We start from the raw sequence: 18,060 nt of genomic DNA, 5'->3' as shown, positions 1-18,060 counted from the left end.
AGCCTGAAGCAAACCCGACATTTCATATTTTATTTGTGAGTATTTTTGGGAGAAAAAAACACAAGATTTCTTACGGTTAAAATAATCTACATATTTTTATGAACATTATCAATGCATTTGCACAACGAAATAACGCTGAAATACAGAATAAGAGGCCAGACAAAGAGAAATCTCGATGTGCATTTGCTTAATTACGCAGAGAAATCCTGCGGCTTACTAGGCTTTAAATAGAATAATTCAAATCAAATAAATAGGTAAAGATATCTGAAATTATTTCTATAGGGTTGTTTAAACGAAATTAACATACGTCCGCACTGGTCTGGCCGGCCGCGCTCCTGTTTAGCAGTTAAATAGCAATTAAATTACAGCGCATTCTCTGTTTTATCCAAATTGTTTGTTTTAAAACAAGTATTCCTTAGTTTAGTATCCGCACATTGTTTTAGTATACATTTTTTAAAACATATATTGTGGCAGTCATAAGGAGCACACACGATTGACTGTAAACACGTCTTTATTCCACGACTGCCGACAAGTGGATCTATTCTGAACAAGGACAGAATAGTGTCCACCATAATATTTATTAAAAGAAAAATAAATAAAAGTCCGCGAGAGAGAAGCCCGACCCGAACCTGTTTTACTTCCGCATTCCTGTCGTTTTGGTCCGGAGCAGAAAGTGCACGTGTGACCGCAAGTTCGCTGCTTCGACGCTGCGCCGGAGTTGTCACGCTCAGCGGCTTTGCACGTGTGAATGCTCCACAAAATTTGCTCCGGTGTAAAATACATCGCAACAAAATATTTCGGAGCTGCGTCGGACCAAATGTGTGCCGTGTGAACAGGGCTTAGGTGGAGAGAACTGGCAGGGAACTTAAAATTAAATTAGAAAACAGCAGTACCCGGGATCTGTTGTTTCACATAACCTTCTTTTCCCCAACCACTTTTCCCCATGCTCCATATCACCTTCGCCCTTTGCGCTAGCTAACCATTACCCTGATCTTTACCTTACCTTACTCAACTCTGAAGCATTCCAGGGCCAAATTGGGAATCCAGCTCTTGCCGGGAACTGGATGGCAACATACCAAGAATTGTACCCTTACTCGGTCATAAAGTGTTTTGGCAGACAATGCACTTTTTTTTTTTTTTTTTTTTTAACCTGAAGCTGACATTTAAAAACCTCCGGATCATGTTTCTCCATTTTAAATCACCAGGACCTACAGTGTATGTTCCTTTGCATTATGCCCTCTGAGAACTAATGTGAACAGTGTCAATGGCTAATACTTTATGCCGCAACCAAGCGGCCGCTTTGAGCCGAGTTTTGCTCCTCCGATGAGCAAAAAGCAAAGAGAGCCCTGACTGTGAAAACGCGGCGCAACAGCGCACGAATCCATCAGAAGAATGAGCTGATGTTATCGCTAAAACCCCCCCGCGCTCCCGCTAGCTCGCCGAGTGCGTGTGGCTAAATGAACAGAAACAACACTGAAGTCTGTTAAGATAATTTGCCCGATGATGAATCAGCCTCTTTAAGTGTTTACTTTAGCGGCGGAGCAAATGTTGTTTGCCGCATCGCGCCGTTTTTCACTTTGGAAAGCTTGTTTGTTACAGCAAATAGCTTTACGCGCGCGCACTCCATTTCACAGCACACAGCTTCTTGCACTACATTATACATATTAGGAAAGTGAGAAGAAAGTTGGAAGGAAAACAGTTACGGGTATCGCTTCAGGCATGCATCTCTCTCGTGAGTAACTAATCTCAAAGACCCTCTGTCTTATCATTTCAGCAATGCGGTAAATATTTGTAGCCGTAGGTCATATCGCATTGTGATCGGATCGCAATTGGACGGAATCATATTGTATCCGATTACTCGATAAATCGATGAGACGATCTATTCTAAAAAATATTTTGTGGCTGACGCCCTACTTATCGCATCGTGGTTGGAATCGATTTTACTTCATTTGGCTGCAATGGCGGTAAATCTCCTTGCATCGTAAATGGAGTGTGTGGTAATGTATTGTAAGTGGCTCATTTTTGTAATTGGTTGAATGGAATTGGAATTGCAGTGTTTCCTATCATAAAGGAGGTGAACTGTATCGCATTTTAAATGGAATGAATCGTATTTTGTTGCATCACAATTTGAATGAATGGTATTGGATCATAATTGCAGCGAATTGCAGTGAATCTTGATTCTTGTATCGTAAAAATACGGACTCAGTCCAAAAATCTCGGGTAACCTACAGGTAGCATCTTTTTTTTTTCTTTCGCTGGTTGTGTTTGTGGTTATTGCTTCCATCACTCTTAGTTTTTCTCAGCTTGCAGGTATGAGGGGACGCCATCAGGGGAGTGATGATGACGCGATGATGTCGGATGTTACACTGGTGACCATTCACGGTGATGTGACATCCGTATCCAAAAGCCTGCAGGGCTAAGTGAAATGTGTGTGTGGGGGGGGGGGGGCAATATTGCTCTGGCTACCAAGTAGGAGACCAGCCTAAGGTTTCAAAAACAGCATTGGGATTTTATCATTTATTCATGTCCCCTCATGTTATCATTTCATTTTCTTTGCAGATTAATATTTCACTCATCCGTGTTCCATATTCATGCCAATCACTGGCACGTCATGTGGAGGGAATTATAGGAAAGCACATTAGGAAACTACTCCATTTGCAATTTGATGTATTTCCCACAGTAAAGTTCACATTTTTGAATCGCTTCTTTCAGCTCTTTTCCCATTGTGGTGTGCCGCTCGTTTTTTTTATTTTTTTTATTTTTTATGATCACATGTCAAGTGGGTCCGGACTGTAAAACAGGGCATGATTAAGAGTGCTGACCTTTTGCGCAACCGGCCTCCAATTTGGCTCCCTCGAAACAAAATGGTGACTCGTGTTATCGTGTGAATTGCTTCTAAATGTGGCAAAGGTTCTCACGCTGTCCTTTAGGAGAAGATACTTTTGTAAAGTAGAAGTATTCACTCAACTCTTAACTTGAGTAAAAATAAAAAAGCACTCACTTTAAAATGTACATAAGTGGAAAAGTCAAACTTGCTGTCAATTCTATACCTGTATTTCTAGCTTGGCCCAACAACACAAAAAAATATTGACCCATTTATTAACATTCATAGTGCTCATATTTAGATTTGTTAGATTCAGTTACTTCCCACTGCTGCCTTCTAATAAACAGGCGTACCTAATAAAGTGACTGTGGTGAATGTCTCATCGGACTTGGCTTCACACGCCATGCGGGGATTTCATTAAAGCAGAGTGCCTGTAGTTTTATTATGCATTAGCATTAGCTGTGCAAAAAAATACTCTTGAAATGCAGTCGTATTTCACGCGGCATCTGTGGTCACGCTACAGTTACGCTAGTCATGGCCACCTGCAAATTTTACGTACCGATAGTGAACTTGTTACCGATACCTGAAAGGACATGTTAAGTAACAAAAGACCTTTTGTTTGTTTTATGTCACTGTTCTAGGACTGATACCTGAAGGCTGGTATGACAGTATCCCATTTAAATGACTCCTTCAAGCGCTGCGTGCTACTACTACTGCTGCTATTTGGAATGTGGGAATGTCCTAAACTCCCAAGCTTTCCTCTGAATAAACAAGCGAAAGCGAGTCACTCTTGTCGAAGGGATTCGGCCGCGCTGCCTTGCTAATCGGTCATTAGCGGCGACGTGGATGCTAATGTAGATGAAGAGGGTGCGTTTGTGGAGCAGATGGAGGAGCGCGTGAACAGATGGACCCACGACTGAAGCTACAGTCGATATTTTTGTGTTATAGAAGACGGCCGTTGGACTCGTCTTTGTCCTTCGCGTGTTTGACCCTAATGTAGCGTGCGGATTGTTCCCTACCACAGTTTCCTTCCTTTCCTCAACTATCGGATGCATTAAAAACAGTCACCCAGCAGGGTGCCTGACGACTGTAATCAGATTTCACCTCCACACTCCCTCGTTAGAAAAGTGACAAGTGAAGGGGAACATCTTTAATGGGTTTGCTGCGCACCCCCCCGGCACTCCTCGCCCCGTGATGACTCCCCGTGTTAGTGTCATCACGTTTTCCAATGTCAAAGACACATTGTCATAAATCGCAAAGGTGCTCTCTCGCCTGTATATCGGCAGTATATCGAATGGAACGGGGTCAGCGACAGGAAGATGTCAAAAATTAGTAGCGCTGAACAGGTTTTGAGCTATTTTATGGGAGAAAAAAAAATCTGAATGATTTTGACTCATATGGAAATCACGACGAGCAAACACTGTCATTCATTGATTTCAAGACATTTAGATAAAAAGAGTAGAAGATATTTCCTCTCTGTATGTGTTACGACGTTATTTGCGTGTGAATATTCGTTATTTGAAGGAAAATCACTCCTGGAACTTGATGCTAATTTTTATTAGCGTGTCAATGGAATATTCCATTGCTTGCTAGCATGAACGCTGGTTATATTTCTTAAATGGAGTATGTCTTATATTTACATTTACAGTACATTGACTGTAATTGTTTTTGTTGTATGTTTAGTTTGACAGTCAACTTCAAGCGGGGTGTCATTAATCAGTATTCAGTAGACTTGGAGAGAAGAGACTCACATTTGCCTCACACTTGCTGCACAAGCAACGCTGTGCCTTCAGGGTGCTTTCGCAACACGGGAACTTCCAAACACACTCCGTCGTTCAGCACATTCGTCATTTTTATTCAATTGTAACGTTTTTATGGTTATGAGACTTAGAAATCGTGATTATATTTTGATGAACTGCCCCGACTTCAATGCTGAGGGTAATGTTCACCGTTATATGACTGACCAGTGGCTATGAGCCACATGCTGCTTCACCAGACGTGACCACGCATGACGTTGGGCTAACCAGCGAGCCTCAGATCCCTTTCGCTGTCATATAACTCACCTGTTTTGTTTTTTTTCCTCCATCCTCCATCTCGTACCCTCCCTCATCCCCGCGCACATAAATCTCCCGCCGCCCGCCATTCTTTGGCGCTATCGCGGCAGCATCGCCTTGTAAAAAAATAAAAAATAAAAACATCATCATGGAGCGCCGTGATGAACGGCTTCCATAAAAAGCGCCCGTCGGTTTGGAAGGTGACGGGAGCTACTGTGTACTCTGTGTAGGAGAAGTCAACCCCAAGGCGTCTGAGTGATGATGAAAAGAGGAGGAGGCCTACTGGATAGCATCGAGTGGCGCAAAAAGTCCTGATACCGATTTACACTTCAAGTATTTGTTACAGTCATGTTTGTAAAGCACAGTTTCATCTTGAAAATTCAAAATAGGGTTTCGAGTTATGGTTTCGTCTTTCAATCCTTCCTCTCTTCCTCCTTCCCTTCCTTCCTTCCTTCCTTCCTTCCTTCCTTCCTTCCTTTTTTCATTCATTTGTGCTTTCTTGCTTCCTTACTCTATTCCTCTTTCCTTTCCTCTCCTACTTTAATCCTCCCTATTTTTTTGCTTTCATGCCAGCCTTGTTGTGTGACCGCTGAAGGTCTTTACAAAATGTTATTCCCATTTTTTTCCTTCCACTCTTTTGACATGCATTTCCTTCTTTCATTTCATCTCATTTACTTCATTCCACTTTCAACACATTCCCAAATGTTTTTTTTTTTCCACCCGAAAATTTCAAATTCATTCCCAGCGAGGCCGAGTTTCCATCAAAGGTTGTTCATCGTTCATTCTAAAAGCAACATTACCCATTTACATTGTTCCCATGTGGAATTTATATCATTCATCTCATTCAATTCACCTTTAGAAAGATTTTTTTTTAGCGTGCCAGAAATCGCAGCAGTAAAATTGCGGCGGTGAAATATTTATGTTCAAGCCCCTGATTTAGGCAAGTAAGAAATCTATAAATGTTCATACTGTATTTATACATCATAGTTGGCGGCCATTTTATTGGAAATGGTGGCACCGAACGACCGTTATAGCGGACCGATTCGCTATGTCCCTCCAGCTACGTTGCAACAAGGTTCAACTGTACTTCTGTAAATCTCGTCATGTAGTCTCTTCTCATAACATGTTATTGATTGGCCAAATAACACGGCCCCTCATAAAAACTCCCTCCTTAGTTCCCCTGCCTTCCAATTTTCTCGTTACACCGGGTTAAGAAAAAAAACCATGTGAGAAGGAATGTGGATATTCATTTAGTGTGGACATTTGCATAATGGTTCATTTCCATGCAGCGCGGCGATGAGTGGAATTCGAGTCTTCAAATTAGCTTCTGCTTTTCGTGTTAACAAATGACATTATCGTTGGCTTGTGGGGGGTGGTGTTGGGGGGGGGGGGGGCAATATTGCTCTGGCTACCAAGTAGGAGACCAGCCTAAGGTTTCAAAAACAGCATTGGGATTTTATCATTTATTCATGTCCCCTCATGTTATCATTTCATTTTCTTTGCAGATTAATATTTCACTCATCCGTGTTCCATATTCATGCCAATCACTGGCACGTCATGTGGAGGGAATTATAGGAAAGCACATTAGGAAACTACTCCATTTGCAATTTGATGTATTTCCCACAGTAAAGTTCACATTTTTGAATCGCTTCTTTCAGCTCTTTTCCCATTGTGGTGTGCCGCTCGTTTTTTTTATTTTTTTTATTTTTTATGATCACATGTCAAGTGGGTCCGGACTGTAAAACAGGGCATGATTAAGAGTGCTGACCTTTTGCGCAACCGGCCTCCAATTTGGCTCCCTCGAAACAAAATGGTGACTCGTGTTATCGTGTGAATTGCTTCTAAATGTGGCAAAGGTTCTCACGCTGTCCTTTAGGAGAAGATACTTTTGTAAAGTAGAAGTATTCACTCAACTCTTAACTTGAGTAAAAATAAAAAAGCACTCACTTTAAAATGTACATAAGTGGAAAAGTCAAACTTGCTGTCAATTCTATACCTGTATTTCTAGCTTGGCCCAACAACACAAAAAAATATTGACCCATTTATTAACATTCATAGTGCTCATATTTAGATTTGTTAGATTCAGTTACTTCCCACTGCTGCCTTCTAATAAACAGGCGTACCTAATAAAGTGACTGTGGTGAATGTCTCATCGGACTTGGCTTCACACGCCATGCGGGGATTTCATTAAAGCAGAGTGCCTGTAGTTTTATTATGCATTAGCATTAGCTGTGCAAAAAAATACTCTTGAAATGCAGTCGTATTTCACGCGGCATCTGTGGTCACGCTACAGTTACGCTAGTCATGGCCACCTGCAAATTTTACGTACCGATAGTGAACTTGTTACCGATACCTGAAAGGACATGTTAAGTAACAAAAGACCTTTTGTTTGTTTTATGTCACTGTTCTAGGACTGATACCTGAAGGCTGGTATGACAGTATCCCATTTAAATGACTCCTTCAAGCGCTGCGTGCTACTACTACTGCTGCTATTTGGAATGTGGGAATGTCCTAAACTCCCAAGCTTTCCTCTGAATAAACAAGCGAAAGCGAGTCACTCTTGTCGAAGGGATTCGGCCGCGCTGCCTTGCTAATCGGTCATTAGCGGCGACGTGGATGCTAATGTAGATGAAGAGGGTGCGTTTGTGGAGCAGATGGAGGAGCGCGTGAACAGATGGACCCACGACTGAAGCTACAGTCGATATTTTTGTGTTATAGAAGACGGCCGTTGGACTCGTCTTTGTCCTTCGCGTGTTTGACCCTAATGTAGCGTGCGGATTGTTCCCTACCACAGTTTCCTTCCTTTCCTCAACTATCGGATGCATTAAAAACAGTCACCCAGCAGGGTGCCTGACGACTGTAATCAGATTTCACCTCCACACTCCCTCGTTAGAAAAGTGACAAGTGAAGGGGAACATCTTTAATGGGTTTGCTGCGCACCCCCCCGGCACTCCTCGCCCCGTGATGACTCCCCGTGTTAGTGTCATCACGTTTTCCAATGTCAACGCCCACTTGTCATAAATCGCAAAGGTGCTCTCTCGCCTGTATATCGGCAGTATATCGAATGGAACGGGGTCAGCGACAGGAAGATGTCAAAAATTAGTAGCGCTGAACAGGTTTTGAGCTATTTTATGGGAGAAAAAAAAATCTGAATGATTTTGACTCATATGGAAATCACGACGAGCAAACACTGTCATTCATTGATTTCAAGACATTTAGATAAAAAGAGTAGAAGATATTTCCTCTCTGTATGTGTTACGACGTTATTTGCGTGTGAATATTCGTTATTTGAAGGAAAATCACTCCTGGAACTTGATGCTAATTTTTATTAGCGTGTCAATGGAATATTCCATTGCTTGCTAGCATGAACGCTGGTTATATTTCTTAAATGGAGTATGTCTTATATTTACATTTACAGTACATTGACTGTAATTGTTTTTGTTGTATGTTTAGTTTGACAGTCAACTTCAAGCGGGGTGTCATTAATCAGTATTCAGTAGACTTGGAGAGAAGAGACTCACATTTGCCTCACACTTGCTGCACAAGCAACGCTGTGCCTTCAGGGTGCTTTCGCAACACGGGAACTTCCAAACACACTCCGTCGTTCAGCACATTCGTCATTTTTATTCAATTGTAACGTTTTTATGGTTATGAGACTTAGAAATCGTGATTATATTTTGATGAACTGCCCCGACTTCAATGCTGAGGGTAATGTTCACCGTTATATGACTGACCAGTGGCTATGAGCCACATGCTGCTTCACCAGACGTGACCACGCATGACGTTGGGCTAACCAGCGAGCCTCAGATCCCTTTCGCTGTCATATAACTCACCTGTTTTGTTTTTTTTCCTCCATCCTCCATCTCGTACCCTCCCTCATCCCCGCGCACATAAATCTCCCGCCGCCCGCCATTCTTTGGCGCTATCGCGGCAGCATCGCCTTGTAAAAAAATAAAAAATAAAAACATCATCATGGAGCGCCGTGATGAACGGCTTCCATAAAAAGCGCCCGTCGGTTTGGAAGGTGACGGGAGCTACTGTGTACTCTGTGTAGGAGAAGTCGACCCCAAGGCGTCTGAGTGATGATGAAAAGAGGAGGAGGCCTACTGGATAGCATCGAGTGGCGCAAAAAGTCCTGATACCGATTTACACTTCAAGTATTTGTTACAGTCATGTTTGTAAAGCACAGTTTCATCTTGAAAATTCAAAATAGGGTTTCGAGTTATGGTTTCGTCTTTCAATCCTTCCTCTCTTCCTCCTTCCCTTCCTTCCTTCCTTCCTTCCTTCCTTCCTTCCTTCCTTTTTTCATTCATTTGTGCTTTCTTGCTTCCTTACTCTATTCCTCTTTCCTTTCCTCTCCTACTTTAATCCTCCCTATTTTTTTGCTTTCATGCCAGCCTTGTTGTGTGACCGCTGAAGGTCTTTACAAAATGTTATTCCCATTTTTTTCCTTCCACTCTTTTGACATGCATTTCCTTCTTTCATTTCATCTCATTTACTTCATTCCACTTTCAACACATTCCCAAATGTTTTTTTTTTTCCACCCGAAAATTTCAAATTCATTCCCAGCGAGGCCGAGTTTCCATCAAAGGTTGTTCATCGTTCATTCTAAAAGCAACATTACCCATTTACATTGTTCCCATGTGGAATTTATATCATTCATCTCATTCAATTCACCTTTAGAAAGATTTTTTTTTAGCGTGCCAGAAATCGCAGCAGTAAAATTGCGGCGGTGAAATATTTATGTTCAAGCCCCTGATTTAGGCAAGTAAGAAATCTATAAATGTTCATACTGTATTTATACATCATAGTTGGCGGCCATTTTATTGGAAATGGTGGCACCGAACGACCGTTATAGCGGACCGATTCGCTATGTCCCTCCAGCTACGTTGCAACAAGGTTCAACTGTACTTCTGTAAATCTCGTCATGTAGTCTCTTCTCATAACATGTTATTGATTGGCCAAATAACACGGCCCCTCATAAAAACTCCCTCCTTAGTTCCCCTGCCTTCCAATTTTCTCGTTACACCGGGTTAAGAAAAAAAACCATGTGAGAAGGAATGTGGATATTCATTTAGTGTGGACATTTGCATAATGGTTCATTTCCATGCAGCGCGGCGATGAGTGGAATTCGAGTCTTCAAATTAGCTTCTGCTTTTCGTGTTAACAAATGACATTATCGTTGGCTTGTTAGTATCTAATGGAGAAATCGTACAGATTAGAAATGCGGAACACAAAATCTTTAATCACAACTAAACACCTGGCAACCCGCTAACACGCAGTTGTTTACAGTTCGTCAGAACGCTCGTTCTGGAAGCCCCTTGTACACTGCAAACCACTTTGTATGTATTCTCGCGTGCGGTTTTTCCTCTTGGAAGGGACCAAGTTTCATGTTGTGCTATTTGATAGCAGCAACTGAACAACTGGGTGTGTTTTGTGATCATCATTGTTAGTCAGAAGGCTAATTCCTCACCCAAAACACCTGCAAAGTGGTGTTTCCCCTCCATCTTTGAACATTCTTGCTCATTCTTGCTCTCTGAGCACCAAAAAAAAAAAAAAAAAAAGCACCATCTCTGCCCAATTGAAGACAATGATTGGGTCCTCAATCTTATAGATGTGAGATGGAGGGGGCCACCCCTGTACCGCTCCTGTAGACGAAACACACTGCAACTTTCTCTGAGCAGACAGCAGGATGCCTGACAAGCGTATCAGGGAAAAGAGGCGCGATAAGCGGCGACCTCGGCCCGAGGTGAAGGCCTTCCCGGCTGGAGCTCCGTTTTAAATTTTCTCGTCCGCACGTGCATGTCCGATGGAGCCACACTTTGAGATGTTTACTGCAATCCATGGATGGGTCTTTTATATGTCATTTCTCCTTTTTTTGCCCTTTTCTTTATTGCTTTAATTTCTTTCTTTCTTTGAGTCCCTTTTCCTCTTTTTTTATTTCATTTTCTCTTGTCTTTTTGCTTTTTTCTGTTTTCTTTTTTGTGTTCTCGCACTTTTTCTTTTGTTTCTCCCCCTGCCCATTTCACATCTGACTTCTTTTTCTTAAAATGTTCTCTTTGACTTTCTCTTCTCTTTTCAATTATTCCCGACCATTTTTTTTTTTTTTGTCTTCTCCACTTTTCTCCTCTTTCGTCCAGAAGCGATTTTACTCGCAAGTGATCAAATGTTCACCTTTATTTCTCGCATTCTTTATTTTTTTGTCCTTCTCAAGCAGACAGGATGTCTTTTCCTTTCAACGGTGAAACGACACAATTCATAAATGCACATCTATTGCAGTTCCTTGCTCCCCCTGACATCGCAGCTCGATTGTGGAAGATGTCTAGACACCCCTGAAAGCTTATCATGGGCATCTCTTCTTTTTTTTTTTTTTTTTTTTTGACATCTCCACTGGAGGGAACAGATGACGAGTCGCGGGAACCGACGGGTGAAGATTTTCAATGGCACAATTTTCTCTTCGTGTCTTTTGTCATCCCATCCCCCCCGCAGGATGACGACTCTTTTTCTCCCAGAGCCTCGTTGACTTCGGCCCTGACCCGCACACCAACCATCGCCAAGCTTGACAAATGCAGCGGCGGCCGCTATTGTTCAACCTGAAACCCGTTCAGAGCCATCAAGTTGTGGGGGGGGGGGTGCTGAATGGAAAATACGATTATATATCATATTCAAAGTAGGTCGAGCATTTGTGTGAATGAATACCTACAATTTGAAGTGACATTCAGCACTTTAATGTTAACACCTTCTCTCTCGTTATGTTCGACACGGTCGATGGAATTTCAAGTCAGTCAGCGAAACTTGTGTCACGGGGCTTGTGTTCTTTGATCCTCATTTTGGAAGAAAAAAAAATCCAATATCTCCAAACCGCAATGATGTCGCGGGTGAGAACAATATCTCACTCGCCCTGAGGGAGCTTTACGTATTTATCTTCATATTACCATGTTATGATTTGGGGCAAAATGTCAAATCGGAGCTTAAATGGGCAACCTGGAATTCACCCACAATGACAGCTTCAATCCGAAAGGAACAATTTGATGTTAGTTTTCAAGAGTCGGTTCTTGAGGCTTTATTTTGTCGGTCCTCTTTATTTACTGTATTACAGATGAATTTATTTCTTGTGCTTGTTTGTTAAAAATATACATGGAGGAGGAAGAGGACCTTGGAAACAAAACGGTTCGATCTCAATCGCAGTATTGTTGGGGGGGAAAAAAAGTCGCAATTAGATTATTTTCCACAGTTGTTCAGCCGTGTGGGTTTTTGTCTCGAGCATCGATCCAAGTGAAAGTCTTCAATCTCGTCAAGCATCTGCGTTACAATGAGGCCGCATCATCAAAAAACACATCGATAGACAAGAGAGGCAGACCGCCTGATGATTGATTTTTCTGCTCGGGACAGAATTTGTGATGCTAGGCGCCGACCGTTAGCTTCAATGACATCAGTAACCGTGTGACGCATAGCCGAGTATCTTCCCAGTGATATATGCAAATATAATCTTTTGTCTGGGAACTAATTAAAACCAGTTCACAGATTATCTCTGTTCTCCTCAAAGCAGATGGGTCTTCGTTAGGCTAATGAGGTGGGAGGGGCTGGCTGGTACAGCGTCTGACAGGCGCGATAAAACACCGCAGCGCCACATAAACAGCTCTTTCGCCAATGCCTTCGACTGTCGTTTGTCTAAATTTACATCTCTTCCGGGAGTCCCACTTGACAGCTTTGTTTTTTGCCGTGCACGGGCGTGTGAGTTGCAATAGTGGCAGCTTACTATTTAAGTAATTAAAATGCATCATTTTCTATATTTACTTTAATAATAATAAAAAAAAAAAAAACACCTCAGAATAGATGAAAAAAAGTAACAAGTGGCATCACTAGTTAACTGTAGTCAACTTTTTTTGGAGCCACGTTTCCACCAGCAGCTATAGCACGAGCTAGCGGATAGCATGACATCATAGCACCAACCAGAACAATGCGTACAAAGAAAAAGCAACCGCTTACGTGCCGCGCTTCATCTCTTACCCAAACATTGGGACAATTGAAGCCTTCCTCGGTACTCTCTGCGCGCGAGCGTATCCACAATCTGACTGACCACCGCCTGTCTTCTCTCGCAGGTGTTCACTCGGTACGGCAAGTGTTACATGTTCAACGCCGCCGAGGAGGGCAAGTCTCTGCGCACCACCATGAAAGGCGGCACGGGGAACGGGCTGGAGATCATGTTGGACATTCAGCAAGACGAATACCTGCCGGTGTGGGGCGACACAGGTGGGCTTCGCCTTAGTACTTCGGACTATTATTTACAGAGAACAAGCAGATGAGAAAGTTGCCTCTCTGCTTGTGAGCCTCGGGGGCCGAGGATGTTTTTTCATTCACGCAATTTCAAGCCATCTATAATTCACGCAGCGGTGACTCACGGTACTCTGGTTAGGGAACACGTCGGGACACACGGTCTCATTTCACACATATGAAAGTCTTCCAAGCTTGTGACATGCTATTCAAAAATGCTCTTGTTCCATTTCTCCAGCACACCAAAACCATTTTAAGGTGGGTATTTTATTGCAACCCGTGTAAAAGAGCAAATGACAAAAATGATGAATAAGCGCTAATAAAAACGGAACGTTGGAATTTGTGACCCCAGTACAACAACTAAAATACATAACCGGTCACGATAAAATGAAGATTTTACTCCTTCCTGGTGTCAAAATATCCACAGACAGGTCGATGAATAAGCTCCTCATAAAACAGTAAAGAATGTTGGGATTTATCATTTCAACAAAATAATAAAAGTACACGCCTGTTAACAGTAAAATGCCTTTACTGCAGGGGTCCCCAACCTTTTTTGCCCCACGGACCGGTTTAAGTCAGACAATATTTTCAGGGACCGGCATTGAAGGTGTGGCGGATTAATACAACAAAATAATATGGTATGAGCTGCATGAAAACTGTGGTGTTTTCGAAATATAATAATAAACACAAGGAGCGTCTAATCTGGTCGCAACACTCTTATCGCTGTGGTAATGTTTAATGCCTTCAAAATACGATACAACGCAAATTCAAAGTGCATGAAAATGACGACTCACCACAGTCCCGAGCTTGATTTTCTGCAATCAGACAGTCCCATCTCGGGGTAATGACACCTTAAGTGTGTGGTTTATGTCGAGTCTACTTCGTAATTTTGTTTTAGTCGCCGTTGCTGCAGAAACTCCACACCTCACACAGGTAGGATGCCGGAAATAGCAACAGTGCTATTGTGGCGATCTCAGAGTATTCAGCCATAACTTTGATCCAGTTGTTTCGAACGTACTTTTAAGGCCGCCGTCATTTGCGATCTCCAAGCAGCTTTTTTACTCATTTTGCGGGCTTCAGCCTTTTGTTTATGAGCGTCATCGGTCACCTGACCGAGAAGTGTGCCTTGACGTGAGTCAAGCGTGACACAGACGGATGTAACAGAGAATCCGGTAATTTTTCAAAATAAAACATTTCGCAATCCGAAATTAATAAAACGGAAAAAAGGCAAGTTCTTTCTGTGCGGCCCGGTACCAAATGCCCTGCGGACCGGTACCGGTCCGCGGCCCGGCGGTTGGGGACCCCTGCTTTACTGCATCGTCATGTCAAAAGATCAAAGCACAGAATGATAAACGGCTATAAATCGTTGGAGAATGGCACATCAGACTGTCTAACCCCAATAAAACATCCTTCCAATAAAATGATGTACAGGTACATGATTTTGTTGCATCCTGGTGGTAAAATATCAAAGGACAAATATATCGCTATGAATTTAAAAAAATATATATATTTTGTTGGAATTTATCGACACAATAAAACTAAAATATGAAATGCAAATGCTGACCTGGAAAGAAAATAATGAATGTCTGGATTGTCAAAACCCCAAACGACTTTGAATTTTAATAACAATAAATTGAAAAAATATATATATATATTTTATAAGAGCGTCACGATTTTTATCACCCTACTAAAATAGTACACACTTGATAACAATAAAATAGTGTGCATCTGTAATTGATCTCTTTTTGATTAAAAACAATCATGAGTAACCTCGAACAACATTGCTTAATTTAAATGTATAACCTCAATAAGAAACAACATACACAACGTGACATTCATTACCTTTACGTTTCACCTAACACCTGAAAACAATGGAAGGATGCTCGTCTGGATTTTTATCCACTGTTGCAAAAAAAAAAAAAAAAAGTCACCGAACAGCGTGATTAATGACCTTCATAATGTGCCTGAAAATGTCCGATGGGAATGTCAATAAAAAAAGTAAAGATGCACTCATGAAAGAAATAAAATCATATACATTACACATTTTATTGCCTTTATCGACCGTTTCAAATGGCATGTGCCCCCTCTAACTGGTCTTTTCTTCACTTGTCATTATTTGTGTGTCTGCGCACCAAGCGGCTATCTGGTAGTGAACAATTCCTCTTATTCTTTCAAAAAAAAAGAGGCCTCAAGCTGTTTAATGCCACTCCCATTTAAGCTTTACGATCAAACTAAACATAAAACAAAGATAGCCAAATTGTGTTCTCTGTTTTAAACAACCACATGCTAACCAAACGCAAAACACCATAAATGGACTCACCAATAGTGTCAATAGTTCCTGTGTTGTAACCCTGAAGCAATGGATATGTCGCCATGTCGACAGAACCCGTAATAGAACAATACTTATGGGCATGTCACCGGCTGCAAAACCTATTTAATTATGGAGGCAAAATGACGGAGTCACTCGAGTTTTCCGTTGCCTGGCAACTACAAGTTATTTGAAGGATCGTGCTGCTTGCTGTGCAACCCAAAGGTGTTCCAAGTTCTCAACAGCTGGCAAAATAAGCAGAAGCTGATATTCTTAGAGGAGGAAGAAAAAAACCAGTCACCCTGCCTTGAAACTCCGATGTGAAACCCGACTTTTGAAACGCTAACACAGACTTGAAACTTGAACTCTGGGTTGAACCTCCAACTTGGAAGCCCAACCCATATTTTAAAACGTTGCCTGACCCTGATTTAAAACCCTCCTTTGTAACCCTTTTCCTAATTTATAACTTGAAACCCAAATTTGAGGCCCTAGCCCTGGCTTTAAACCTTAATTTGAAACGCAAACCCAGACTTGAAACCCTACCTTGAAACCACAACACTGGCTTGAAACTCTTAACTGCACACTCATCCTAGTTAAAAAAAAAAAAAAATCATTTGAAACCCGAACCCCAACCTAAAATCATTTGCAGCACTGACTCTGACCTGAACACAGGCTTGAAGCCCTAACCCATACTTGATGCCTTAATCCAGAATTAAAACCATATGAAATCCTGACCCTGTTTTGAAACCCTAATTTCAGGGTTTGGGCACAGTTAGGGTTGGGGTTGGTATTTTTTCAAACTCAAGTTCGAACCCAACCTTAGTCTGCAACACTCCCTATTTTGAAACCCTACCTGGTTCTCAAACTCCTAATTTGAGGCCCTAACCCAGGCTTAAAACCTGACTTTAAAACGTGACCCTTTTTTTCGTAAGCCTTCACATCACACCATCCTGAATGCCCGGAATAACAATGTCGAGGTAGCGTTTCAACTGTAAAGAAGTCAAATGAGTTCCTACACGTCTTATTAGTCGTCTTGGCAACCGTTGGTATCTTTTAAAGGTTTTCAAGCTAGTTCTCAAACTGTTTATTTCCCACTGATGACAGTCGATGACGTCACAGAAAATCATTTTGAGAGACTGTGGCATTTCCACGCATTCCTCAAATGCCCCACTGCCATCACAAGCGTCAGTGATCAGAAAGCGGATCGTCGTTTGCAATCTCAATTGATAAAAGACATTTCCCGGGCAATGCAATTTACTCCATGCTCACCCTGCTCCATTTTTAGTCTTCTCGTCAAGCTCCAAGCAGCCATAGAAATAATTAATAAGCAAACAAGTGTGCGCTGTCTTGCATTGTTAATGACATCCTCTGCTTTTTTTTTTTTTCTTCTCCATTTGTACGGCTTTGAGGGCCATCACGGAGATTCTTAAATTGCTCCGCGCACTCCAAAGCAACTGGTGGCGCTGTCACAGCAGACAGAAATGAAGACATGAGAGCCAATCAGAAGCCAGAAGAAAGTCAGTTCTGGAAAACATATTAATTCAGTCAATTTGATATAAAGTCTTGTTTTTGACTACGGAATGACAATTAAAAAGTTTTGTAAGCGATTCACCAATCAGTTGACAAAATAACGGACAGATTATTCAAGTATTGAAAAAATCGTTTGTTTCAGCCTTACTATGAAGCCGGAACACATGAAATATGTCCCATCTGTCTTACCGCGACATCAACACATTCTGTCACATCGCTATGCGTACGTGTAGTCGTCCTTTTTGTGACTCGTTACAAGCGCGGCTGTCTCGCCGCGCTTTTGCTTCCGAGTATTTCTGCATGCAGGGACTCACTAGTGCGTTATCGTCAAGGCCAAAGCTAATTTGCATGTGTGGGTGCTAATGTGCCAAGAAGGCGAAAGGCCGTAAACAAGAGTACAAACAAGGTGAGTTTTAAAATGATGAAAACACTTGATGAATGACTAAGGTCCTTCATTTCCAATGCTGTGTGTGTGCGTGCGTACGTGCGCGCGCGCCTTATTTCATTTATTCACAGCCACAGCAAACGAATCAAAATGGGTATGGAGCACTCTGATTTTGAAGGTTGTCAGACACCGAAAGACTCAAGTACTTGACTGTCAACTCAAACTGTGCCGGTGTATTATTTATGAGTTAGTTAGCTTTTGAACTGTCTGCCATTATTTATCCGTGTTCCGATTGAAGCCCCGGATGTGACTCACCGTATCCCTGAAGCACTTCACGTGGGTCAGGTCAAGAGTCGATTCGATTTTGTTGAACTCTCAACACAAGACGACACTCAAAACAGTTTTTTTCCCCTTCCCCTGCAGGCCAGCAAAAACACAGACGGACGTCATTTATTCCGTTCCGAGTTGTCACCATGGCCACAGCGGCAGGTTGATGAGTGTGTGCTGGTACTTTAATGTGGGGGTGGGGGTTGATTAAATGATTCCTTGAAACACAAGCGCGCACGTGATGCTGCGATGTTATCGATTTCCACACAGATATTCAATCACTCGCTGCTTTACCGAAAATGTTAGGGCGTGTGTGTGTGTGTGTGTGTGTGTGTGTGTGTGTGTGTGTGTGTGTCCT

At 42.1% G+C, this 18,060-nt stretch overlaps 1 protein-coding gene across 3 annotated transcripts in view; it reads left to right on the top strand.

Moving 5' to 3' along the window:
- The window catches only part of asic2 (acid-sensing (proton-gated) ion channel 2), a 108,864-nt gene that overhangs the window by 78,275 nt on the left and 12,529 nt on the right, over positions 1-18,060 (top strand). For all 3 annotated transcript variants that reach the window (XM_019896561.1, XM_019896568.1, XM_019896579.1), the window contains one exon: positions 12,981-13,131. In XM_019896561.1, coding sequence (XP_019752120.1) covers positions 12,981-13,131 — 151 coding nt within the window. The remainder of the gene's footprint in view (positions 1-12,980; positions 13,132-18,060) is intronic.

This window comes from Hippocampus comes, unplaced genomic scaffold (genome assembly GCF_001891065.2).
Source record: "Hippocampus comes isolate QL1 unplaced genomic scaffold, H_comes_QL1_v1.1 scaffold10, whole genome shotgun sequence".
Classification (NCBI taxonomy): domain Eukaryota; kingdom Metazoa; phylum Chordata; class Actinopteri; order Syngnathiformes; family Syngnathidae; genus Hippocampus; species Hippocampus comes.
This window is presented reverse-complemented; position numbering and strand designations above follow the sequence as displayed.